The sequence below is a fragment of the Crocodylus porosus genome, unplaced genomic scaffold (assembly GCF_001723895.1).
Source record: "Crocodylus porosus isolate Cpor-Errol unplaced genomic scaffold, CroPor_comp1, whole genome shotgun sequence".
NCBI lineage: Eukaryota > Metazoa > Chordata > Crocodylia > Crocodylidae > Crocodylus > Crocodylus porosus.
Window position 1 is genome coordinate 53,624,211 of NW_017728907.1, and position 27,547 is coordinate 53,651,757.

The 27,547-nt window shown below is 48.6% G+C and overlaps 1 protein-coding gene across 1 annotated transcript in view; it reads left to right on the forward strand.

Annotated features, from left to right (window-relative positions):
* Positions 1-1,054: 1,054 nt before the first annotated feature.
* PODN (podocan) overlaps positions 1,055-27,547 on the forward strand; it is a 68,459-nt gene continuing 41,966 nt past the window's right edge. Inside the window, exons 1-8 of the mRNA XM_019531446.1 lie at positions 1,055-1,678; positions 5,247-5,509; positions 8,498-8,591; positions 11,781-11,845; positions 18,113-18,222; positions 20,339-20,495; positions 22,396-22,511; positions 24,392-25,049. Of these exons, the coding sequence (XP_019386991.1) occupies positions 1,642-1,678; positions 5,247-5,509; positions 8,498-8,591; positions 11,781-11,845; positions 18,113-18,222; positions 20,339-20,495; positions 22,396-22,511; positions 24,392-25,049 (1,500 nt within the window). The 5' untranslated portion in view covers positions 1,055-1,641. The remainder of the gene's footprint in view (positions 1,679-5,246; positions 5,510-8,497; positions 8,592-11,780; positions 11,846-18,112; positions 18,223-20,338; positions 20,496-22,395; positions 22,512-24,391; positions 25,050-27,547) is intronic.

The window sequence follows — 27,547 nt, forward strand, 5'->3', positions numbered from 1 at the left end:
CTTAAAGCAATTGCCCTCGTTCAGAGGTAGCATTTCCTAGTGGATATAGCACTAGGCTAGACAGCTGGAGGCCTGCAGCCTATTCCTGGATCTGCACTGGCCAGTGTGGGGATCTGAGAATTGCTTCTCCTCTCTGTGCCTTGGTTTCTTCCTCTGTGCAGTGGGCACAATCATGATGTCTTCTGTTGAGCACTTGGGAAGGATAGGTGGAAATGCTGTTGAAGAATAAAGGATGACTGTTTATTAAAAGGCGTACAAAGCTCAGAAAAAAAAAAGTCTCCCAAAGCAGGCGAGTCCTGCCTCTTTCCCTTGTGTCCTTTTCTGGACTGGTGAATGCACTGCACTAGTCACTGCCACCTTCACCACTCTCCCAAGCTGGGGCAGCCTGCGCCTCTGACATCCAGCACCACACCCCACTGCTATCATCTTCCGCTGCCTGTTGCCTTTGTGTGTGGTCTGAGCGCCATGTCGTATCTCAGGGGGATGAGGAGGAGGGTGGGGAGCACGGAATTAATCCTGGATCTCTGAATCATTTCACACAAAGCAGCCAATTTTTCTTTTAAACAAAACCATACACTTCCCATGTTGACTTTTGGGAACCTGCGCGTGGTCCAGAGGTGGCTGCACTCCAGCCGATGAGGAAGAGGGCGAGAAAGCAACCAAATTGCTTTGCTGGTGCTGGGACGTGACAGCTGGTGTCTCTTCTTTTGGAGCACGGCAGGGACCCAGGAAGTGCTTTCTCACAGGTACGGTGTGGGGTACAGCAGGGTGTTTGCACAACAGGTGGTTTCCCATTTGAGGCTCTTGGTAATGCAACCCCTTCCAACTGCAAACGGAAGAAAAAGCCCTTGTGCCACTTAGAAATGCGGCTGCACTTGGGACTCAACCCCGTTAGATGCAGCAAGCCCATCTCCCTCCTGCCCCGGGAGCACGCACGGGAAATGTAGTGTTCCTGACTCTGAGGAGTGGTGCAGTACTGGGCTGCGGGGTGGAGGGCAAGATGAACTAGGGTGACTTGGCTCCGATTCTAGACGGCCCCAAGGCATTTGGGATTTTGCGGGTTATTTCTGGTCCCTGAAGATCAGTTGAAGAGGGGAGAGGGAAATGGGAAGAACTGACAAGCTGTCTGCTTCTCGGTAACGTCTGCCAGCCCCAACGGGGGGAGAGGAGGGGAGGGGGCCAGAATCCAGAATCTGACAAGCTGCTAAAAAGAAAGCGAGAAGAAGAAGGACGTTGCAGCACAAATGTAAATATTGTACGGAGAAGGCTGGAGCAGGCAGTCTGCACTTCCCTTCCGCCGGCTCCAGCACGCTCCCCTTTCTGGCATCTCTCATGGGTCTTGCAAAGTGTGTTGACAAAAGAGAGTGGAGGTTGTTTTTTGCCCAAGTCTTTATGTTCGGGCTATAGCTGCCTTACTCCTCCTCTCCGCTCACATTTTCCCATATGGTGACTTTGGAAAATTCCTCTCCGATTTCACTGGAAAGCACAGGAAATTCTCTTTGGTAGAGGGTTGCCTATTTCTGTCTCTAGTTTTGCTGCTCACATCTGGAAAGGATCGGACTTGGGAAAGGGGGAAATCATTCTGCACTCAGAGCGTGTAGCTGACATGGCATGAGTTGAGGGAGCCTTTCTGGGCAAGAGATGCTTTTCTCCATTCATTTGAGCTCTGTCAACAAAGGTGAGTGTTTGGTTTTTTTTTCAGTGCTTTTATTTTGTAACACCCTGATTCTGGGAGACTGAGCAGCCTTTTGGCTCCAGTCCTTAGTGTATGTAACATGAATTCAGTGCAAGTAATAAATTCCAACAACCCGCTGATTTTGAAAATAAATGATTACTGATGTGGTTGGCTTTTTCTAAACAGAGTCCTCTGGATAGCGAGCAGGTTGAGTTGTGGGTAGAATACAGCGAGCAGGTTTGTGTAGTTCAGATCAGTCTCATCTTTGTAGGGTACAGAGCAACTCTTGAAATGTCCCTGTGCTTGCGACTTGTGCTTCTGGTGCTGCAGTGTCAGAGTCGCTGCGGCGCGGTGGAGTGAATGCTGGTCCTGAGAGGGGTCTCGCACAGTGAAATGGGGAAGCTGCAGCTGGGAGAAATGCTGCATCAGCTCCCAGCATAACTGGAAGTTTATTCTTTGCTGTAGGGCCCGGTCCCAAGTCTATTGAAGATCATTAAGATCTTTTAAATGATTTCTGTGCATGTTGGATCAGACTCATAGGAAACTATGGGGTTGGATCGGGCTCTTTGTGAACGGACTGAGCTTGAGCTTAAATGGAGTTCGTTTCTTCAAGCTTTCTTTGAACTCGGAGAAGTCAAAATCATTCCAGGATTTATTGCCTGTGCTCCAGCTGCAAGCAGATGTTTCCTTACCCAGAGTGTCTCTGTGGCACCACAGCAACTCTCACTTCAAAGGCCCAGCTGCAGAAGAGCACATATTGATGGCAGCAGTGTGAGATTTCTTCTCGCATGTTAGAATAGGATACCAAATTTCATGCTAACAGCTCTTTTTAGTCTTTATTCAACTGTCTCCCTACAATGTTAGCCAGCCAAAATTTCTAGTCCCAGAACTAGAGCCCAGACTAGCTCTAGGATCAGTGGGTGCTGCTGCAGTGCCATCAGTATACCTAGGCCAGGGCTGCCTTTGGTCCATGTTTGAAACTTTCAACTTCTTGTCATTGGCTTAAAAAAAAAAAAAAAAGAGTGCATATGTATGCACATGCGGAAACGTGTGTGTATGTCTATCTGGCTATCGTAAAAACACCTAACGATTGGAAGTCAATCAGCAGGTGCCGCACTTCAGCTTTTGCATGTTTGAAGAGAAATAGGTAATAATTCAGTGAGTGAGGGCAACGGCATAACTGATTTCAGAGGTTGTCTGACCCCACGCACTGTAGGAGCCGCTCCTTTGCAGCAGTGGGGCTCAAAGTGCTTATAAAGGAGACCGCTATCATTTAACATGGACTTCTACTGAGAGGGAAGCAGAGATGCATGGAGGCAAAATCACTTGCTTGGAGCCAGCCAGCAGGTCATCTGCGAAGTCAGGGATTGAAGTTAAATCTCCTGAGTCACAGTCCAGGGCTCTACCCACTAGGCCACTCCATCTTCTGCTCTTAACAAGAGGAAATCAAGAGCAACTTCAAGCAATTCAGTGAACTTGTACTGAGAACAGGATCCGGCTGCTTGGGCGCTCAGAGTATGTAGGAGATAGGGAGCCAGGTTCCAAGTTGGTGCAAGGCAGCACGCTTCCACTGATTATCCCCAGGGCTCTGCAGTTCACATCAGTGGAGAGGTTTTTGTTTCTAAATGCAAAGGAGAAGCAGTATTTGTCAGAGATGAATGGGGTATTTGTGCCATTTTAAGATCAAGAGTCCATCTTGCAAGACTGGTCTAAATATGAACCATCCCAGAAAAGCTGTTCCATGATTTCTCCTACTTGGAGCTGCTTTGAGTTGCATGGTAGAGTCTAGATCACACTGATGGGTCACAATGCTGATTTATTTTTTTTTCTGCAGCACTACGAGACAGGGAAGGGATAAAACACAAGCCACTAGCAGCTGTATTACTGCAAATCCCCCTCTGTGAAACCTGAGAAGCACTGAGTGAGGCAGGGGAGCTGGGCCTGGGCCACTTGGCCCGTTCGAGAGAGATTTAACTTCTGTTTGCGTTATTCCAACCTGCAGCCAGAAAGATCAAAGTTGAACATTAGCCAAGGCATTCGGGTTCAGCTCAGCACTGCTTGCCAAAAGCAACGTAAGGTCCAGGCGTATCGTTTTTTCAGGAGGTCAAGATTTATTGCAACTCGGGACACTTTAAACAGCCCCCAAGTGAGGCCCATCTCGGTGCTGAGTTATCCTTTTCCAGTACACCGCATTTACATTAAGTGAGGTGCATGTAATGAAGGGCAGTGACTTCCCCATGCAAAACTGGGTGGAACATTATGATCGATGGTTGCATAAGACTGATGTTACATAAGCTGTATATAAATCTCCCTGGTCATCTGATGTTTCTCTGTTTGTGAAAGGGAGTAAGCTAGTTCAGTAGCCAGGCCTAGTTCAGCCGATGCTACCAAGGACCTGTAGATCCATGCTAGGGACACTGGAGCACTAACGAGGGGTTCTCACATTAGTACAGTGGTAGTGTCCTGGTGCCTTTGGCTTCCCATGTGGATTAGCAGCATTTCCCTACCTTGGGGGGTGGGGGGGGTGTGATGAGGGTAATACATCAGACTGAGGTCCTCAGACACTATGGCGAATGGGTCAGTTAGAGGAAACTTAAATGCTACCCCAACAGTGAGTGGGAGGGGGCCTAGGGTCAGTGTCAACGAAGAGTATTCAGCGTCTGGCAGAGAGGGCTGCGCTAGGTGTCACTAGGGAATACAGTGCCGGCAGATGATATTCAAGGTGTAGCATCGTTCTGGATTTGGTAGGACCGGTGATTCACAAAGGGCTTTCTCTTGGTGGCACTCTTAACAGTTGCTTCCTGCAGCACTTGGGTATCTGTGCTTATGCTCTCCACGCATTTCTGCACAGTGAAACACGGGTCTGGCAGGCTCTGCTGTAAACCATTATGAGTAGGGACCTACTGCACTCGTGGCAAAACAAAGCCATTGTTACAGCTTGCCCATAGCATGCTTGGCCAATTTCTCAGGCATTTCCCGGTGGCCCTGCCCCTTGCCACCGATTGCTACTTGGCGGAGGGGCCCTGCCATCACCACAGGCAGTCAGTAGGCCTCAAGCACGTGAGGGTGGCTGCGGGGATTGCCACACTATCAAAGTATTGTGGTAAGGATTGGGAGACTCTAAAACAGCAAAATGTATATGAATAATGTGCTGGAGTTTTTCCTTTTTTGGGTTGACGTCATGGGAAATGGCAGCCGATGGAATATTTCCCGGCTGTCGCAGATATTGCCAGTTTTCATGGTTTCCATGAAACCGCGAATTAAGTAGGTCTCTAATTATGAGACAAATAAAATGGCCATGATGCCCTTTGGCAGTAACACTAGAGAGGTGTGGAGTTTCTAAAGCTGGGGCTGGCGCCTGGAGCGCGCGGAGAAGTTTGCTCTGCCGGCTGGACGGCACGTGAGGCCAAGGTGCTAGCTGGGAGGATCACCCCTCGGCAGTCATCCCAGCATAATGAGGTTGTTTTGCTTGTCTCCTACAAACGGCCCGTCGTGCCTGTGACTCCAAGCAGTCTGAGCTGTGTTGTGTTGGGCTGACACCCAGCTCCCTATGCTTTCTGTTTGGTTTCAGGGGAAATGCTCCCAGGCAGCAGCTTTCTGCTGGTGCTATGGCTGTTGGTCTCTAGCTCCCATGTGATCCACAGTCAGAATGACGAAGACAACGAATTTCTGGAAAATTCATCCAGATTGCTGAATCCAGATCCTAATTTCCCAGCTCTTGACTGCCCTAAAGACTGCCGCTGCACTCAGGAAGGAGTTGTGGACTGTGGAGGGATTGATCTCAAAGAATTCCCCATGAACGTACCAGAGTTAACGAACCACCTTTCGCTGCAGGTAAGAGAGTACCCAGCAGGTTGGGTTACAAACCTGCCAGGGGCTGTTTTTCAGCATCATCCTTTTTTGCTTCTTTGCATCCCAGCTGCAGGGCGCTCGGATGCTCTGGGCCTGGCTGAGAGCAGGGAGGATGGGTGGCCAGAGCAACCCTATGTTCTTGCTCTTGCTCGGTGTCAAAAGGCCCATCTGGGCTGTGGCTGAGGGCAGCACAATCTTGAGGGTTGCGCCTTGGCAGTCCACTGAATGCCAGTGTCAGCCCACTCCACTATCCAGGTGCTGCTTTTGCCCTGTCCCTAGCTGTCCTTCCTGTTTCTTCTTCTGCCCTCTTGGCTCAGGGATCTTAGCAGCAGAGAGAAGCTGTGCCTGACTAATCTTAATCACATTAACTTCACGTGAATTTATTTTTAAAATGGCTGCTTCTCTTGGACAGGTAAAGGAGAACATTGAGCTCTGCTATGACCTTAGCTCTCCCCAGGGATCGGATTGTATGCAGGGAGCAAGTGGTTAGAGCTGAGACTTTCCTTATGGCTCTGAGAGGAGAGTTTTATTCCAAATAAGAAGTATTGTTTACTGAAGGCTCTTAGTGTTGACCTTCCTTTTGGAGGATGTTTGCAGGATTCATCCCTAATATAAATCGTCCCCAGTAGCTGTCAAGCAATTTTATCATGTGTTAACTGAAATACCAGAAATGGGGGCAGCTGGTCACCTACAGGTTCCAAGCTGCAGCCCCAAACTTCCCTCCAGCCCCCGTCTGTGTGCCAAAGGGTGGCTGGAAGCAAAGGAAAGTCATGAACCAGATGATGCACTTAGAAAAAACTTGCAGGAGTTCAAACACCAGTTCCTCTGGCAAGGCACTCGCAAGTCAGACAGCTAATGCTGGCCTCTATCCCAGCCCGGTGCAACCAGGAGGTAATTTTGTCAGGTCACTTTATTTGCAAGGCTGTACATGTAGTGAACTCGCCTTTCTACTGAATAGCCTGTTCGTCCAGGCAAGGGGGGGTGTGTGTGTGTGTGTGTGGGCAGAGAGCCCAAACTTCACTTAGAGGACTCAAGCGACGGTGTCCTGTCAGTTGATTCATCTTTCCCAGCTGAGGCTGTACTGCAGTTTGCCATGCTGCTGCTACTAAATGCATCTTTTATCTACTACATGAGGATTCTGGCAGAACAAGGCATCTGTGCACGAGACAAAGTGATTAAAGCCAGTGTAAATCACTCCTGACTAAGGTCCATATCACTAAGACCGTTCCTTTCTTCTCTCAACCCCAGGGTGAAGCTGTTGCTCCCCATAAGGCTATAGTTGGATTGTTGGTCATTCGTCAGCTTTAAAGTGTTGTGCAGTGCCAGCCCTGGGGAATATATCCATAATTATTACACTCTTCTATTGGAGGAAGAGAGCCAGGTTCAGTTCTCTAGTACAGCAGTGTGCATCTAAAACAGGGGTGTCAAAGATGCAGCCTGCGGGATGGACTGGATCCATGCAGCCATGTCACCTGGCCCCCACTGCTGTCCCTGTGTGTGCCAGTCTGGGCCCTCCTCCATATGCAGGATTCAGCACTTTCAGTGCCTGCTCTGGCCGGCCTGAGACTGCTGCACATGGAGATGGCTACAGCTGGTTCAGGACAGGTACTGCTTGGGTCCTGGAGCAGGCACTGCATGCAACACAGTCCTGCATCAACCAGAGCAGGCATCGGGTCTGGCCTGCAGGGGATGGGGCTCTGTGGGTCCCCCACATGCCAGATCCGGCACCTGTGCCATAGGTGATGCCAGCTGCAGCCAGTCTAGGACCTGCACTGCATATGGCATCCACCCTGAACCAGCTGGAGCAGGCACTACATACACCTCACTTCCCAATTTAGGCCAGAGCAGGCAGCATGTGGTGCAATCCTAGACTGGCCAGATTGGATGCCCAGGTCTGCGAGCCCAGTCCGGCCTGCGGGTCAGCCCCCTACCACTTGTCTAGCCCATGGAGTGGGCCCACAGGGCCAGAGAAGTTTGATGCCCCTGATCTAAAGCGGTTCCACGTTTTACCCTCATTTAGAACGTGTCCCAAGGCCTTTCATGAGCTATTCTTTGGTAAGTGCCACTGATGGTACGTAGGTGGAGCAGGTAGTTTGCAACAGGTAATTCAGAGCTGTCATTCAAAGTGCAGCCACAGTCAGAAAACCTGTAATACAAATTGGTACCTTCTTGCTTAACAGGCCTGTTCCTGCTGTGCTCCAGTCGCAGCCACTTACCCTCCTGTCAAAAGCAGACCTTTCACTCTTGTTTCGCCCGCTAGATGGGAGGCTGGTTCCACGCTGCGTGCTCTTTGAAGCGGAGACGGTCGCTTCTATATATGTCTATTTGTACAGCTCCTAGCACAGAGGGTCCCCCATGCTGACCAGGCCTCTAAGCTCCTCTATAGTATACATGGTGGCTAATGATATGGATGATTTTCAGCCTTGTGCAGTTTCAGGGAATTGTTATAATGAAAGCCTGATGACAGGCTGGCTGTCAGGGGGAGGGTGTCACGGATCAGAACCTGCTTGATGTGCAGATCCCACTGAGTTTGCACTTAGCAAATCCTGTGTTTGCTTATAAAGCGATCGTGTCTTATCGGGAGAAAATTCATTGCGAGGCAATTCTGAGGCTCCACAAGGCCAGCCTTACAGGGGTCCTTCTGCTTTTCCACAAGGTCTGTTGCTTATGGTGGCCAAAGCTTTACTATAACCTGCTCCTTATGAGTAACCAGAACAGACTTGGCTATTATTAGAGAAGAGCCCAAGCTGTAAAAATTCATCCAGGTTTTCAAACCCCGCTGTGCACAGGAACACTGTATGTTCACGTGCTTTGGATTCAGGGTATGAGCCTGGCCCATTGTAGAGAAAGGGCCTTTCCTGACATTTGGATCCAGATCCAGACTTTCCCAAGGTTCAAAGCCTGGGGTTTGGTTGGGAGATTTCTTGGATTACTTAGCTGATGATCAATACTGTTCTCCCTTTTTCCTAGAATAACCAACTGGAAGAAATCTCTCCAGAAGAGCTTGCTCGTCTTTACAGGCTAGAAACACTCAATTTGCAGAACAACAGGCTCACGTCGAAAGGTAAGCGTGAAACCCTGAGAGCAGAGGGGAGAGGAGCCATTGACCTTGTTGCTTCCAGGCACTGCAGCATGAGCTTATATAATAACCCTGCTGGCGCTCGCAAGCAGGAGGTGCGAGGACCGGTGGGTGTACTTGAGTGTTTAGAAATGCCTGGAATGACTGGTGAGCTGCATCTGTCCTTTGGCCATTGCACAAAATGTGGAGGCACTTCATCATCTGAAACAATACTCAGGACACAAAAATGCAGCCCCGCTGAACCAGGGGAGGAGACCTGGCAGCCACGCTGCATACTGTCATGGCAGCCACGAGTCCAGGCAGCTCTCCTCAATCCCTCAGGTTCCCCTCTGCAATGTGATGGAAAGCCAGGGATGTCTGCGTGCTGAGCAAGTTTCCTGCCACCAGGCCAGCCTCTTAACTTGCCCCTTCGCTTCTGTTCAGTTTGGTTCATTTGATCCTAGGTCTAGTTTGCTCAAAGCCACTGGAGCCATATCATTTACCTTAAAAGTAACATGGGTCCCAACCTCTCTCAACCTGCTTTAATTGCTGTGAGTTTTGCTGCATAACTCGCGCATTTATTATAGAAACATGTCATTTAATTAACACAGAAAAGGCCAAATTCTCCAAGGACGAGGGAAAGTATCTGGGGAAAATTCTTGTGACAGAGGGGTGGGGTGTGTGTGTGTGTGTGTGTGTGACACAACCCTGGGGTGCCAGTGTGTTCCCAAAGCTATACTCTGGGTTTGTGTAAGTGTATTGGTCCCCCTCTCTGCTGAATGGGTATGCCCAGCTTATTAATTTGCTCAGGAATCATGATTTACTACAGGTACTTCAGTAAAGTAACAGGAAACCAGAAGGGTTTATTACAAAGAAGAACAAATAGAATAAAAAAAGAAGTGATCAAATGCTTTGACAATGGTATGTGGTAAAACAAAACTGACAAAATCATTTCCTTGTGTGCTAACCCTCATAAATATTCCTGTGAACATCTCTTGGGGTCTCGGCCAAACCCTCCACCAGGGACCGCGCCGCAGAATCGGAGAGAAGTGGAGCTGGAAGGGACCTCCAGAGGTCATTTAGTTCAACCCTATCCCAACCATCCTATAAACCCATAATCTAAAACTCACATGAAATGACTGTTAACCCTGGTGCAACACAGACCTAACACCCTACCCTGCCACAGGTAAAGCAGAGGAATCGCAGCAGCCAGTGTCCTGCTTCTATGAAATGTTGTCAGTAGATACTCAAGAAGGCCCAAGTAGTGGGCCATGCCCTGCTAAAGAGGAAGGCAACAAGCCCCACAGTCCACCCCAATCTGACCATGGGGTAAAATTTCCTTCCTGACCTCAACTATGGTGATTTGGTCTGACTGTGAGTGGAGGAAAGGTAAGACCCCCCCCCCCACCCCCAGCCAGGAACTTCTGGCTTTGGTCCTAGCAGGAGTATTGGGACCCCCCAGTCGCAATCCCCAGCCTGGGCTGCAGCCAGCATACAATGCCTTTGCAGGAGGCTTAAAAACATCCTGCCGCATGTAGCGGACAGAGCAGTGTGGGGGCAATCAGCAAAGCCCAGAAGCATGGGAACAGCCCATAGAAGAACACAGGCGTAGCTACGCCTAGATCATCCCTGACCGGTGGTTGTCCAACCTCTTCTTGAACACCTCCGGTGATGGAGAGTCCGCAGCTTCCCTAGGCATTTATTCCTGCTTGGTCTCTGGCCCCCAGACCATTTCATGTGGCCTTCCCCCACCTCCCACCTGCCTACGGAGGAGCCGGAGACTCCTCCAGAGCGTTTCTGCCTGTGGGCCTGTGACGGCGTGCAGTTCAGGAGCTGTTCTTGTTGCTGGCCGGTGTGTTCCCCTGCCTATGACATGCATCCTGACGTTCAAAGGAGGTTGCTTTTCAGCAGGTTGAACTGACGTGATTGAAAACATGGCTCCATTATACTCTGATAACACACAGCAAATGAAATAATACTGTATATACTCAAGTCTAAGATGAAAACCCTCTCTCCGCGCCCACTTAACATGGGGAGAAAATCCCCTTGTCTTAAAATCAAGTATAAAGGTGGTTGGGGAGGGAGGGGGGAGCAGGCAGGTGCTGTGGCTCAGGCTGCAGTCCCTACCTGGGATTGGGGCTGCAGCTTCCCACCCCCACCTCTGCATGCTGCCAGCTGCCCTCTGCCACCTCTTCCCACCCTACTACCTTCCCGCATGCAGCTTCTGCTCCCCTGCCTGCCCCTGTCCCTCCCACCGGCAGGCTTTCTGCACTCTGCAGCCTGGGGTATGGCCCCAGCCCTGCCCTGGAGCAGCTCCTACTGTCTGGGCTGGGTGGTGCTCAGTGCCCCAGGCTACAGTGGGGGTGAAGCCTCCCAGCACAGAGCAAGGCTAAAGAGGGGGGTGGAACAGCTGTGTCACGATGTGCATTTTTCTTTGTGGAAAGAATTATTCTAAGGAATAATTTACCCATGTACTCCATAAAACAGGTGCTCAACCTCTGGCCAGTGGGCCACATGCAGCCCACAAAGCCATTGCATCTGGCTCATGGGGCTCACCACAGGTTGGGATACGTGGCGGTGGGGAAGTGGTGACAATTAATACAGCCACCCTCCCCTGCCAAATTCCCAAACCCCAAGCTCCATGCGGTGGGTCAGAACCGAGGTGTCCCCTGGCCCCCTCTGCATGACTGGATGGGGCTCTGCTATATCTGCTCCGGGTATCGGATCAGGATTACCGGCCCAATTTTGCCTGCAGATGGTCTGGGCACTGCTCATCTGTCCTGCTGGGCAAAAAGGTTATAAGCACCAGTGTTGTAAAAGATTTCTGGGAAGGGGAAAGAGAGTTCATATATGACTCCTGTCCATTCTTCCCAGGCAGTGTGGATGCTCTGTGTAGCTGCAATATATTTTGTGCAACAACTAATCTAACACCTGATTATACACTGTCTCTCTCAGCATCATCACTCCTGTTACCAAAGGCCAAACATGCTCGTTGTTTTTCTAGTTCCTTGACAGAACTTTCTTGACCTTTTATAAAAATAATAATAATAAAAATGCATGAGTTGGGTCGTTTCAGTTGCACTGAGCAATACTTACAACTTACATTATAGATATCTTTTGGGAAACACCCAGCCCCTGTAATATTCTCACTCAGAAAGGGTGTTGTTGACTGTAAATCATTCCTGTTGTTTGAAGGGCTTCCAGAGGAGTCATTTGAACATCTGGAGAACCTGAATTACTTGTACCTTGCGAACAATAAGGTAAGAGGGGTTTCGAAGCTGCTCTCCGGTGTAATTTAAGAATGTGACGACTGTAAAAAAGATTTGAGTATTTTATATGACTTTAGTATTGTGCTGAGGCACATGGGTCCTCCTGGGTGTGCGATTTCAGCGTGGGTAATGGCGGTGAGAAACAGCGGTGTATGACGAACAGCGAGGAGTGGAAACTGCCACAGCTTTCTCCATTTGCACTTCACTGAAAACTGTCCCCTCCCCACTGGGCCAGTGGGTCTGGAGGACTATGGAGCGAATGTAAATGTGTCTTAGAAATGAGCTGGTTCTACTGAGATTTTGGGACCGTGCTGGTGTACCCCACTGCTTCCCTGTCTTTGTATCACACTCCTTTAGTGGGTTGGCATCAGAAGTTACTGGTAAGTGTCTACTCTTGCTAGCAGCTAATTCAGTTACTTTTTCAGCTAAAGGGACGTCTTTCTTTTAAGCAGCAAAGATCCCAAGTCCTTGCCCAGCTGATGACCCATGGTAGAGGGCAGTGAAGAAGTACGACTTTTCTAACAGGGATGGAAATGCCTTCAAGTCACCCAGCTCTTAAGGGGGTTGTGTTTTGTTGCAGGGTTTGGAGAGAGGAAGAATACTTTGTCCCTGAAAGATCATCTAATCTCTTTCCCAGCTATACAATTACTCCAATAAAACATGTCACCAGAAACCCTTGCTTGTGCTCGTTAAGGTGGGGTTTTTTGTTTTTTTTTAGTGAATCCCGCAAATTACTTGCTATGGGAGGACCTGTCATGCCTGAGAAAAGTCAGTGGAGAAAAAGGAAAGCTCAGTTGTGAAGGTGGAGACCAAGTTGCATTTTTAATTCATTTAATTTCTCTATATAAATACCTGTGACCCTTTGGCCTTTAACTTGCATGCGGATGGCCAGATTCTTGGTCTCAGGTGCGCCAGGACAAATCCAGAATGACTCCTGTGACTTTCCATCTGGAATTACCCTGGTATGACCGAGACCTGGACCTGCTCCTTAGTACAGTAACTTCATGTTCTCTCCTTCCCTTCCTAACATCATTTCCATGTAACAGTCTTGGCAGTGAGCAGCGCCATGAAAAAGATCAAGCCAGACTGTGATTAATATTCCAAAAGTTTGTACTCCAGTTTTTCCCTGTGTGACAAACCAGCGCTTGGTTTTTCCTGACACTACTGCAGGGAGAGACGTATCCAAGAGAAAAATGCAGATTTCAGCGAATGTCAGAAGCAGTTATAGTGAGAAGTTATTGACCTAAAAAAATCACACATTTCTTCATAAGACTTGAGCCAGGACAAACCGGATTGGCTTTGAGCTGAATCCCTGCTGCACTGGGACACATTGCAATCAACCAACTGTGGTGTCTGGAGGAGAGCAGGGATTTGCTGGTAGTTTACTTCTCACTTTGTGGATTATCTTGATGCTACCTTGCTTTGACTCTGATAGCTTCAGATATAGCTAGATCAGCAAGGTGCATTTTTTTTTTTTAAATTGCCAAAGTCGGGGAGACAGAAGATCTCATAGGTTCAATCTTGCTGTCCTGAAGGTAAATAGCTCGTACGGATTTCCTTTAAGTGCCTCAAGAACCTCCACGCCAGGTTTCGGCCACGGGCATCTAGCGCAAGCCACGTTTATAATTAAAACCTCGTCTGCTAAAACACGGGGCAGGTACTAAGCTACTGTATTGACTGCTCTAAGCTCATCATCAGCCTCTTGTTGCTGAGAAGTTCTAACTATCCTAATATTGACACTGGTATTATGGGCTTTGCTGGACCCAGCTCATTGCTGCTTTTGCCCAGGGCTGTAGCAGACAAATAGGAAACTGATTCCAAACCCTGGAAACAGGTTTGTATGGTGGCGTGTGGGGTTTATTGGTTAATCTGGCAGTTAACCATGGAGAAAAGAAATCTGCAGCATAGACGGGAGTCCAGCAACAAGGCTTCAAAAAAAAAAAAAAAAAAAAAAAACTTTTGGAAGTCAGTCTATTGTTGTTTAGACGAGTAAAATACGGGTCGTCTTAGGACTGAATCTGCTTAACTTTATGAAAACCCCAGCATTAGTCCTCCAAAGATCAAACCTGTTGAAATCGTCATTCATTGCTATAGCATCCGCCCCAAAACAGTACATCCAGTACACCATCCATCCTCTGAACTCCCCTGGAAGCGGCAAAAGGTTTGGCAAGTTCAGCACTCTCCGCAGAAGCAGATATAGCAAACGTGTCTCGAGCCGAACCCTCTGATGTCACTCCACAGCAGCTTCTGCACTGAGAGCAATTTTTTTTTCCCTCCCCCCCCTCTAATGGGCAACATCTGGGAGATGAGCACATGGCTGGAAGGAGGATTTGTGGATAAGCGATGGTGATAGCAGGTGAAAAGCAGAACAGCAATGTACCCTCTACTGAACGTATTTCCCGTTTCTAGTAAGAACATGGGATTTCTCTTCAGAGGTCTGTCCTTTTTCTGGCCAGGCTTCTAATGTGCTCGAGGCAGATGAGTGGAACATGCTAAGCATCAGAATAATTTGTTTTATAGGCTTTTGGGAGCAGCCGTATTTTTCTGATGTCAGCTGATATCAAGAGGATAAGAGGCAGTGGGTGATGGGAAGGTACAGTATCGACGTTCCTGACCTAATGAATCACTGGCAACATGCACAGAGATCCTGGGACCCCTCGTCTGTCGTCAGATATCTGACTCGTGTGTGTTCCCACCATTTACTCTAAAAGTTCGTGGGTGAAAGGTCTCATGATGGGACAGTTTTTGCTATGTCACTTCTGTCTGCATTGGCCTTCCTGCTGCAGCTGACATCCAGTGATGCAATGGATTGGGAGAAGGCCTCCTGTTTCTCTCTGACGTACCGGGCCATGCCTTCTGAGACCCCTGATCTTCCCAGCCATCACCGACAGTACGATCCCCAATAATTGAGGCGAGCTGTACTTGGGACACAGACTGTTACCAGCCCTGGGAGACGAGGAGATTGGTGGATAGCCAGGCATCAAGAAGCCAAGAGCAGCTAGAAACTGTTTTCTTAAACGAAGAAAACCTCCTGTCCAGTTCCTCCCTGTGCCACTTTCAGCAGGTGTAATGTCTCTGTGTCCCACCTGAGTAAGCAATACCCTTGTGTTTTATATAAGAGAGCTGACCCAACTGACTGCACTCGGAGGAAGGCTTGAGCCTACCATTGTCCATAAAACAAATGTTCTGCCTATTTGATTTCTGCGAATTATGCCATGGTAGAAACAGTTTTCCTGATGCTTTGCATCTACTCATCCCAATGATCACCCTATCTGATCAGCAAGGGAGAGGACGCGTATAGAGCTAAAGGCCATGTGCCGTCAGTTTTGGTTGCTAGCAAATTGTCTCTGCTTGTCACCCATTCTTGGTGATATTGGGGAAAGGCTCAGAGGAGGCAACATCCCTAGGACGTGTCTTCCGGCTTGCGTGGGTGCCCGTTGAACAATTTCAGGCAAGGTAAGCCCGGCATCTCTATCACAGGAGGCAGCTACAGAAAAATGAATCTGATTTATTTTCAGTTTCAAAAAAAAGTCTGAATTCCAAGTCTGGGATGTTACAAAGTGACAGAAACCCGCCTCTGACCCGCCTGTGCTTGATGCCACCAAGGAGAGAAGCTCAAATATTCTCTTTGCTTATGTAAAGTGTAAGGGCAGGCCACTCTCTGGTGAAATAACTGTTCTTCCCCAAAACCTGCATGACGTCTTCATCTTTAATAGTAATTTGTAAAACATTTAAGTCCTTGCCATCCCTTAATTTGGGCTCTCATGTGTCTTGTCTACCCTGTGGCCTGGCTCTCCTGATAATTATACCAGTGGAAATCAAAAGTTGATGGAAAGTACTGGTGTGATCATGGTGTATGAGGAGCTTTCACAGATTCAAGGCACTGAAGACCAGAAGGGGCCATTGGGGATCAAGAAGGATGATTTCTTGTGTGACCCAGACTGCAGAATTGCAGCACGTGACTTCTGTTTCAGGCCACAGCTTCTAGCTGAGCTACAGCATCTCTTAGCAAGATAACCACTCTTGATTTTAGGGCTTCCAGTAACAAAGGAATTCATCCATCCTAGCAAGTCGTTCCAGCTTCACCTAAACATTGCACCTTTTATTATTCATTTGAATTCGTCTAACTTCAGCTTCGGGTGGATGGCGTCTAATCTGCCTTTTGTGTCCTGCTTACGGAGCCCTCTGCTCTCAGTTCCTCGCAGTGGTGATTAGACAGTGATCAAGTTATGGCTTAGCCTGCTCTTGGATAACCTAATATAGGCTGAACTTCTGTAGTCTGTCTGTGCAGGGCAGGCTTAATTCTTGTACCTCTTTTTTGAACATCCTTTTTTTTAAAAGCATGGGGTTGTTGTGCCGGTAGCGGTGTCAATAGTGCCGTGTACCTGGGTGATAACACCTCCCTCTTCTGTTCAGCTTTCCAGCCAAAGACTGCAGCGATTTTCTTAACCAAAGCATCACAGGAGAGGCTTGGTTCAGTTGTGGTTTCACTTTGATCCTTAAATCTTTTTCTGAAGTGCAGCGTCTTCTGAAATACAGTCCCCCATCCCATGAATGTGAATTGCACTCTTGGCTTCTAGATCGATGACCCTGTCTGTAGCTGTAAATTGGTGATCCCAGGTTATCGTATAAACCAGATTACTCTTTAGAACTTACCTGTCTTAATAGTTAACTACCTTTCTACCACTCGCCGTCTGCAGGCTTTACCCAGAATCGCTTTTATATATTTTCCCAGTAATTGATGATGATAGTGAAGAGCATTTGGGTCAAAAGAATGAAACCCTCCAGTAATCTCTGTTTGGAGTGTAACCTCTTTGCTACACAAACACCGGCACGTTATTTGACTCGAATAAATAAGAGCTAACAATAATATTCATGAGATCCTTGCTCCTGTGGCTACTTGAAAGTCTCCCATCTCTTTGTGACTTCTTCTTAAACAAAAGCCTATGTGGTTTTGGGATGCATCAGTTGAAGCATTAGGTGCAAGTCACAGCAGGTGATAGTGCCTCTCTAGCTAGTCCTGGCGAGGCCTCATCAGGAGTATTGAGTGCAGTTCTGGGCTTCACATTTTAAAAAAGACATGGAGAAGTTAGAGAGGGTCCAGGCAGGCAACAAAGACGATAAAGGGCTTGGAAAGCAAGTCATATGAGGAGAGTCCTGAAGGAACTAGGCATGTTCATCTTGCAGAAAAGGTGCTTAAGAGGGGACATGATAGCAGCCTTCAAGGACTTGAAAAGCTTCCATAAAGAAGAGGGAAAGCACCTTTTTCTCTATTGCTGCAGAGAGGAGGATGTGGACCAATGGCTTGAAGTTGCAGCAGAGTAGGTTCAGATTGGGCATCCTTCAAAACGTCTCCGTGGTTAGAATAGCGAGGCCGTGGAATAGAGGCCTAGGGAAGTTGCGGGCTCCGTCACCGGAGCCGCTCAAGAAGAGGTTGGACAGCCGCTGGGCAGGGCTGATTTAGGCGCAGCGATGCCCGTGTTCTCCTCGGGGTAGTTCCCATGCTTTTGGGCTTCTCTGGTTGCCCCCACCCCCTACTTTTTGCTACATGCCAGGGTGAGTTTGAACCTTCCCGGGCATTGGGTGTTGGCTATCGCCAGGGCTGGGGATTGTGACTGCGGTGTGCCTCTGCTCCTGCTGGGACCAAAACCAGAAGTCCCTGGGTGGGCGGGGGGGTCTTGTCCCTCCACTCAGCATCAAATCAGTCGCAATATTTGGGCTGAGAAAGGACTTTGACGCCATGGTCAGATTGGTACAAACTGTGGGGTTTTTTACCTTCCTCCGTAGCAGGCAGCGTGCGTGACTCTGCATGGGATCTTTTGAGTGTATATTGACAGCATTTCGTAGAAGCAGGATATTGAGTGCCGTGGGTCCCCTTGCTGTACCCGCGGCAGGGTATGGTGCTAGGGCTGTGTTGTGTCAGGGCTGATGGTAGTCTTAGACCGGTTTTTAGATTATGGTTTGTGTGCAATAGCTTGGATGGGGCTGATCCTGCCTCAGGTAGGGGGCTCGATTTAGATGACCTCTGGAAGTCCCTTCCAGCCCTCCTCTGATCCAATCCAAGCACCGGGGAGGGGTGTGGGAATCTACCTTTTTCCTACAGAGATTATTTAGTGAAGACAGGTAAACGTTGCTGTTTTTATTTAGACACTTTGTGCTAGGCTATCTGTCTTTTCAAAGAAACTGGCTTGGAAGTAGCTTGGGTTAGTACCACACTTGCTGCATGTAAATAGTCTCTTTCTAATATTTGTTTTCCAGTTAACTGTGGCTCCAAAATTTCTACCAAATACCTTGATCAGTGCAGATTTTGCAGCCAACTATCTCACTAAGATTTATGGGCTCACATTTGGACAGAAGCCAAACCTGAGGTAAGGTGAAACGATAACGTTTTGTCATTGCTGGGAGCCAACGTGTGAGTGGGGGAAAAATTGCCGTATTTACTTGCATACTATACCCATCCCTTTCCCAAAAATTAACCAGTCAGACTTGGAGTGTGTGTTTTAAGCAAGGAACTTGATTTTTGCACCAGATTGAAACATGGGGCTGCTAAATGGCTGCTGGGGCCTGTGCTGCCTTCCCCAGCACATGCAGGAGGGGAGGAGTCCGGTTCTTGGCACCGCTCAGCCTCTCAGCTGCAAAGCTAAAGGTTTAGCAGCAGCTATGACAGCGTTAAATTGGCAGCAGCTTTTGGCTGCTATTTGGAAGCTGGTTTTGAGTTATTTCCACCCCTTGTGGAAACAGAAAGGAGGGAGATGATTCTTCCTCAAGATATTTACAGCCCTGCTTTGCAATCTTGAGACGCTTAGGTTTGCAACCAGACCTTGGGGCTTGTCTCCTTGACCACGTACCAGGAGTTTTGAGGCTTGGCTACAACTCCAGTAGATTCCTTTCGCCTTCTAGCCAAACACAGAGCTGAGCTCAAACCGCTAAATCCAGACAGAGATTTTGAACGGATACAGGTCGTAGGCTTTTGTTCAGCCTGTTGCTGAGGTGAGAGAGTTTGTGAAATTCAGGTTCGAGTCTTGACTTTGAACAGCTCAACATTTCAGAGGGTATTACAGCCCAGAGCTTCAGTTGGGCAGCCTTTCTCTTGTTGCATGTGGCATAGCCAGGAAGTGTATGGCTTGACAACTAAAAAACCATGAATTGGATTCTGCCATTTGTTTGTATTTCAGTGTAATCCCACTTGACATTTATGCACTTGAGCCAGCGCAGCCGCAGCTTGACTGCGCATCTTGTGGAAGGCCTTGCCCTGTTTGTCCAGCGACTCTTCATCTGCTGCAGTCATCTCATTACTATTAAAAAAACAAACCTTCCCATAAAGATCTTCTGCATGTCCCCCATATTAAATGAAGTCTGGTGAACAGGCTGGAAGGGGAATAGTTCAAAGCCTCATGTGCTCATTATGGTCTCCGTGACTGGGATCGTGTATGGGGGGATACACTGTCCAGGGGAAACGAAATTCCTTGATTCTACTTTTCAGTGACCTCCTTTGATGGGTTGGAAAGCATAGCAGATTGCTAGCATAGTAGTCTCCATTTTCTGATCTTGCCTTTTGAAAGGTAGGTCAGTTATCCTTTCCTTGACCTAACTAATGGGCATCATCTTCTTGAATTCCCTGGGAGACCACGACTGTGCACATGCTATACTGCTGAATCTCAGGATTAAAGCAGTGAATCGTGCATCATCCTGATGATGATTCGTAATCCTGCTCGTGAGTTTTTCTGGGTTGGCTTGAAACTGTGCCAGAGGCTCTCTGCAACTGTTGTGTTTTCATCTGATCAGTGCACAAAATCCTAGCTAGTGCCTCACCTTGCTGACCCTTTTTTCAGGGCCAAGTCTTCACTGAGGACGGCAGGAACTGAAGCTGTGGTGTGACATGTCTCAGCTTGTGTCCAGCTTATCAAAGGGGTCACCTGTTACCCTCTAGTGGACTGCATCTGCTTATTTTGGTGATCTCTCAGGGACATCCTGACCTTAGCTAATCCTCATTGCTGATCTCTTGCTTGAAGTCAGCTGCTTAGTGTTTTAGTGTGGTTTATGAAGGGATATCATCTGTCAGTGTTGCCACCTGTCCTCATGGATTTCTTTTGGGTCGAACTCCTTCTTATGGAGGTGCTTCCTCACCATGGATTTCATGCTTCTCCATTTTTCAACTTTTATAATGACGGACTCCCATGGACATGTCCTGGCACGAGTTCTTTATGTACAGATGCCCACAAAAACACAAGTCTGCTAGCAAATAAACGCACCTAATGGCAACTTCAGTCAATGAAATCTGCTGGACCCCAGCATTTCAGTAAATAAGTCAGTCTAGATGTTTTCTGAACACCCTGGGTAAATTTAAATTATAGATACGTGTATCCCCTAAAATGGGGGTGAAGGGGGGCATGAGATTGAGATGTAGTTTCCAGAGGGATGCCCTGGGTAAGTCTAGGAAAGCAGACCCCACTGCCTGACTTGAGCTTGCTTTCTTTCTGGCAGATCCGTGTATCTTCATAACAACAAACTTTCGGATGCTGGGTTACCCGATAACATGTTCAATGGCTCTAACAATGTGGAGATACTGATCATGTCCAGCAACTTCCTCAAGTACGTTCCCAAGAATCTTCCCCCCGCTCTGTACAAACTACATTTAAAGGTAATGGAGCCAACGGCGTGTGTTTTCTTCCGTGTGTGTCCAAAATTCATGCTGCTGAGCCAGCCCCTTCCAGTTCACTTGGAAAAGCTCCCAGGCCCATTGTTATAATTTACTTGCTAAATTTGGGCTGTGTGAAAAGCAAGGCTGAGGACAGCTGAGCTCTCCTGTACTTACCAGTTTCTTTGCATAGGAAGTGATGGTACTTTTGCAGTGCTGTTTGCAGGGAACAAAATGTCTTTTCTCTGTTTCCAAGGGAATTTATTGCAGATGCTGGCTGGCAGGCTTGCTGGTCTCACTCCTGCCTGTAACCAAACACCAGGGAAACCTTGGATAGAGGCAGCGCAAGTGTGCTGGCACTACTCTGATCTGGAGGGATCGCACATAGGGATAAGAAAGTAAATAAATCTCTAAGGCTCCAAATCTGGCAGGCTCAGCAAGGAGACCAGTTGTGGTGGGCTTTTTCCCAACATAGCTGATTTTCCAGTAGGTACTTGGTTTTCCTGCCAACTCATTGCACATAAGACTCTTCACTTTTAATTGCTATTAACCTAGTATCTCAGCCTGCCTATAATTCTGTTTTGGACCTCTGCTGGGCTCTGGTTTTCTTACCTCCACGTGATCCGATTCTGGTAAAAACACCTGTACCACGTTTACACCGGTGCTCTCATCACTGCTAACACTCGGGTTGAGTGGCAGAAAATCCTAGGCCCAGCCATTTCTATTGCTGATGTTCCCTTAGAGTGGAAGAGGCTGATAATACATTATCAGCCCCTTGATAATAGGAGCAGAGTAATGAATCAATGAGCTCGAAGGCCAGAGGGAGAGGCCGAGTTAGTTTTGATGCAATACAGTCATGTCTGTCTCTTCCTTCTTGAATATCTTGGATGTTGAGCCCTTGTTGGTGCAGGCAAGCTGATTAAGAGGATACGTGAGATTATTTAATATAGCGTACTTGAATGTTTCTGCGTCTGCTCTATTTAGCATTAGTTCCCTTAGCAGAACATGCGCATCCTAAGGTCAACTTATTATTCCTGCTTGTAAATGGAGTATACATGAGGTGACATTTTACTGTTGGCTGAGAGCAACAGCAAGGTTTCACCTGGTGCTGCCTGCTGGCTACTCAGAAGCTGCATGAAGAGAAGAGCATCTTTAGGGAATCTGGCTGTTAGATGGCATGCCCTTTGGGAGCACGTGGGTATGGGTAATGCTGCGGGACTGGCTGGTTCACCTGCAGCTGGAAGTGCTTTTATAATAAAATCTGGTTTGCAGGATCTGGAGTCTTGGGCTGGGCTTCCTTGAGGTGCCTGTTTGATACACTTACATATGGGCGGAGGGAATATGAACCTGTAGACTTAATTAGGCCCCATTAATGAGCCAAATCTTGTGGTTCCCCTCGCTCGGAAGTATGCCAGAGGAGGCAAGAGGAGTGCAACCCAGTGGGGTTTGGGTTTATTCCTCTTACAGACCCAATGACAATCTTTGTGTCATCTCAACTGTTGCCCCTACTGATCTTTTGTTACTCCTTGGGTGTTTATACACGTGCTCTGGGGAGGTGCTTTAATAAGAGTGGCTCCAAGAGCCGCTCTAATTAAAGCACCTAGAGTGTCTCATGTATAAGCATCCCCACGCTTAAAAATGGTGGCAGAGGTGCTTTGCAGTGCCCCCACCACCATTTTTAAGCACAGCAATGCTGATACACAAGGCTTTGGAGTCTGCTGGAGCGTGCAGACTCCATTAATCGGGTCTGCTCCAACGTGCTGTAATTGCAGCGCATTGGCGCAGCCTCGCTGCTTGTGTATGGGCGCCCCTTATGTCTCTGAACGTGAGGCCTACGATACAAACTGTTCATCATTGTGCCCGTGGACACTTTAGTCTAATAATGTGCTTCCTGTGGCTGCAGAACAACAAGCTGGAGAAAATTCCCAAAGGAGCCTTCAGCGAACTCTCAGGCCTTCGAGAGCTGTATTTGCAGAACAACTACCTGACTAACGAAGGGATGGACAATGAAACTTTCTGGTGAGGATGTGCTCTTTGTGGGGGGGGTGCTGGGGTGGGGGATAGTGGGCTCTTTTCCAGGGTGCAGTACATGTACAATGAGGTACAGTGGCTCCATTTATAACACGTGCATTCATTTCCTGGGTCAGGATGAAAAGACCTAGATGCAGATGCTGCTAACCCAAGATGAGGATTTAGGTGAGCAGTCTGAATTGGCATCACACGGTGTCCTTAAGGGATACCCTATTTCATGTCAAATTGTCATCTCCCCGGTAGCTACAAGCCTGCTAATGCAGTGTACCGAGTGCCTTAACACCATTCAGTCCTGCTGAAGTGGAGGACTGTCATGGCCCAGCTCCCAACAAGAAACTGTTTCCCTTGGCACCTTCCAGATCCAAGTGCAGTTCTCTGAACATCAAGGTCAGATGCTCAGGGCTGATAGGTGTCCTTTTATGCTTCTTCTGTGTCACACAGGGGACTAGCAAGCTGCCCTTGATGTGCAGTGAAAGATTAGCTGGGTAGGGGGTCCACCCTAGTGTAGGAGCAGCGCTGGGGAGGGAGGCATGGAGCTGGGGGCAGCTGGACTTTGGTCCTTCCCACGAGCCAAATGGGCCCACAAAAGTTGGTACAACTTAGAGTCGTCCTTTGGCTGCTCTAGGTCATGCCAGGAGAGTTTGATCCCTCGTGACCCCGGGGATCTGTGGCTCAAAATGCTTCCTTTGCCGAGCACTACACTGGCTGTGCCGAGAATCTGGCTCGCGTGATTTGTCCTGCCTGTAAGCTCCTATGGACTCTGTTAACCTCTCAGTCTCTGTCCTTCACCTTTCAACCTCCAGACCATTTGGCAGCCTCACAATTGCCTAGGAACTTGTATTTGATTTTGCTGTGTTAATTTGTTGCTTGTAACATTTCTGATGAAGGCTGGATGAGCAAGCATGGCTGCTCTGGCTAAGGCACAGATCCCCTTCTGCAGTGAGGATGGGTGGGGATTTTTGCACTTGGCTGTCAATGGTTGCTCTGAATTAACCCACAAAGCCATATCTCCCAAAGACATTGTGTCTATTGAAAACAGGCTATGCAGCACCCTCCAGCCTCTATTAACTGCGCTTGCCACTTGAACTTCTCCAGCCCTAGAAACACCTGCCCTGAGACACAGAAGTTGAGGGTCCTTGGGCCTGGTAAATGCTACCGCTGGTCTGCGCCCAGTTGGTGTAAGTGGGTGAGCTGAGGATTCATTTTGTTTCAGTTGGGACCTTGATATCCAGTGTGAATGGCTTACACAAAGCAGATCTGGCCTTAAATCACTTCCATAATCTTGGAAGGTCACAAGAAGTTCATTATTTTGGAAAAAGCCTCCAAGCTTGTGTTTCCCCTTTCTGCAAGTATAATGCAGCACCCTTTCAAAGGCAAAATTTGATTTCCAGTGTGAAAAATGCTCTTTAATTTGAAAAGGGAGACAGAAGTTGCTGTGCGTTAGGCTGGACTAACTTGCAAATGACCCAGGAGCTAGTGCGTGTTGTTTGGGCTTCCCTTGCATCTCTGCCTACCTTTCTGTGCGGTCACTTTGGTGGTTCTGCCGTACCACTTGGTTTGAGGTGTCAACGCCAAACTGCAAAGCAGACCTCAGCCCTCTGGCAGGTGACACGTTCCCAAAGCTTAATGAGCCCAGGTGGCTCCATTTACAACGCAAATGGTGTTATGCACCACAAGTGGTGTGGCTCGTGGCTAATGGCACTGGCTCTCTCTGAATAGCCAGCGAGATGCCCACCTGTTCTGTGTGCCCCAGCAGGGCTTTTGCACCAGACTGGATGGGAAGTACCTGCGGGGCTGTGCTGGGGGAAGAGTCGGGTTTCACCTGACAATAAGTAAATGGAGACTGTCTGTCTGTTTTCTTTCCCAAGGAAACTGTCTAGCCTGGAATACCTGGATTTGTCGAGCAATAACCTTTCGCAAATCCCAAGTGGTTTACCTCGAAAGATTGTCCTCCTTCACCTGGAGAAGAACGCCATTAAGACGATTGCCAGGGACGTCTTGCCCCAAATTAAGAACCTCGAGTACCTTCTGCTGCACAACAACAAGCTCAAGGCCCGAGGGATCCACCCGGCCGCCTTCCAGGGGCTGAAGAAGCTGCACACGGTCCACCTGTACAACAACATGCTGGAAAGGATCCCCAGCGGGCTGCCCCGGCGCGTGAAAACCCTTATGCTGCTTCATAACCAGATCTCGGAGATCAACAGGAACGACTTCGCCAACACGTACTTCTTGGAGGAGCTCAACCTGAGCTACAATAAGCTCACGAGTCCCCAGATCCATCGCGAGGCCTTTCGTAAGCTGAGGCTACTGAAGTCACTGGATCTTTCTGGAAATAATCTCCACACGGTGCCCTTTGGCTTTCCCAAGAACTTGCAGATCCTGAAGCTGAAGGAGAATGAGATCAGCTCCATCCCGAAAGGTACCCTGGCTGGGATGACCAAGCTGCGGGAGCTCTTCTTGAGCCACAATAAACTGAAAGTCTCCTCCATTTACGTGGGAGTGTGGAGAGAACTGAGCAGTCTCCAGGTAGAAACATCACCCTTTCTCCTTGTTTGGATGTGCTATATCTGTCTGCTTGAGCCAGTTCAGGCAGCAATAATGCTAGGTTTGCATTGGTTATTATTCTCTAGACGTGCACTTAAAGGGTGGGACCTACTGGCTCGAGGGTGGAAAGGGTCTCCTACCTGGGTTTTGCAAACTCTTGTGGTAGATGTATCCGTCCACCGTGGAGTAGACTTGTTCTCCATCGTTCTGTTTTTAGAGGGTGCGTAAGGCTAGCTTGTGTCCTGAGCTGATGTGGGGCTTAGTTGTAATAGCAGGGGTCTAGGCTTGATAGGCAAGAAGTCCCTTTAGAGTCCTGTATGCCAGGGGTGTCAAATACGACCTGGAACTGAGCCCAGCCTGCAGAGCCCCATGATCTGTTCTCCAGTGCGGCCCCTGGGTCTGAACTGACCCTGCCCGGCTCTGAGCAGCGCCTAGGAAGTGTACTGCACGCTGGCACCTGTCCCAGCCCCTCCAGGAGCTGCACCGTACGCGGTGCTCGCCCCAGGCACTCTGGGACCTGGGCTGCACACGGTGCCTGGCCTAGCAAGTCCAGGACAAGCGCAGCACATGAAGCCCACGTGTAGCACAGGTCCCAAACCAGCTGGGGCAGATGCCATGTGCCGCGCAGTACTGGGCTAGCTGCTAGGGATGCCATGTGTGACACCACGTGTAATGCAACGGCCACTCCAGGGTCCATGCCACGTGTGGTGCCTCTCCAGGACACTCACCGTGTGCAGCACAGATCCCAGAGCAGGCGCTGGATCCAGCATGGGGGGTATGGAGGGGACCTGGGGCCTGTTGGCCTGATCCAGCCTATGGAGTGACCCTGGGTCACTCCAGCCTGTGGGACCAAAAGAGCGGACACCCATGCTCCATGCCATTAGGTCGCTGATGGCAAGCTCTCTTGTATCTGCATGTTCAGCTGACACTCCTAGCAATGCCCCTTGTCTCTCCAGAGGGTTTTAAATCTGCTTTTTGTTCAGACCTCAGAAGGGAGGGTCTGCAGGAGGATGGGAGTGTGCAAAAAAAAAAAAAACGCACTTCATGTACAAAACATCCACAGCAGCATGTTGTCACCCGAGCCAAGCTGTAGGATTCAGCAGAGGCTGGCTGAGGCACTTCGACAACAGTTGGGGAGTCTGGATTCAATCAGCAGCCTTGTCATTTGCCTAATTGTTGGGGAAAGCTGAACATGAAACATAAGGCAGGCAAGAACGGTCCCATTTGTGCTGTGCAAAGTGACCTTTCTGCTCGTGTGGTAGCTGACAGATTTGTCTGCATTTCCTTTTAGGCAGCAGCCCATTCCCTGCAGTAAAAGGCATTACCCCGTCATGTGGCTGCTATCTCCTGTGCATACATTAGGGCGCTTTCAGGGGGAGATTCTGTATCTGAAAGCAGCTCAGGGATAAGGGATGCAGAACATGTCGTGCTGGTCTCCACTGCAAGGGCCTCAAACAGTCCCCGTGTTTAGAGGGCAGCATTTCATCTCCTGTTAGCTCTGCTCTCAAAGCCTCCCCAAGAAAACAGCGGGTTGTAGTCTTTGTTAGCGTAAAGCAGCAGTCACTGGACCTGCGGCATCGGGCACCAGCTGCAGCTCTCACTCATACCTTTATCATACCTTTTATATGTGCTTGTTACCTTGGTGCTTTGAATGTAGGAGGATAAACTCAGACACGGTGCAGGTCTGTCAGCGGTACAACGAGGATGCTTTGGAGGGAAGGTGCTGGTGAGCGAGGGGGATTACGGCCGATCAGACCGTTTTGCTGTAACGGTCCCGTGAGATCTCGCCTGTCCCTGCCTCTGCTTTTAGATGCAAGCGAATGCTCATCTGAACTTGGAAAGTTTTAATCTGGAAGGATGCAAGCTTCTGCATCGTTCTGGCTTTACCTGACTGCCACAACAAAGGAGTTGATACTGGACCAGAAAACCGTAGTGCAGAATCAGACCCGAGCGTTCAGCTGTATGCAGCTGTGTTGTAAAGTCTGTTTGGATAAGAATGAGGTTACTGAAATAGGCCTGTTTTGTTTTGTGTTTTCAAGTAAATGCTAGGGAGGCTACTCGAGAGCACATTTGGGCAAGGCATTTTGAGTGGCTGTTATTGCTGAGTTATTTCCCTTACTCTGTATTTATATATCATTTATATACCCTTAATTTATATATCATTAGGGGCTTGGCTATTCAGCTCTTGGATGAGTAGGTGCACTCATAACTTCAAATATACTTTACGCTAGCCCCCTTTGAAGTCATGAAAAACTACCTCAATGTGTAAAGTTAGGCATTTGCAAAATTGGGTCTTGAATCCAAGCGTCGCCAGAGTGACAGGGGTTATTCCAGATGTGCAGGCCAGTAACTCGGAGCAGGGCTTAGATCTGGTGGCTGTTTGGCACCGGACAAGTTCGCCAATGACACCAAACTTTGGGGCAAAGCATCCACGCCAGAAGATAGGCGGGTGATCCAGGCTGACCTGGACAAGCTCAGCA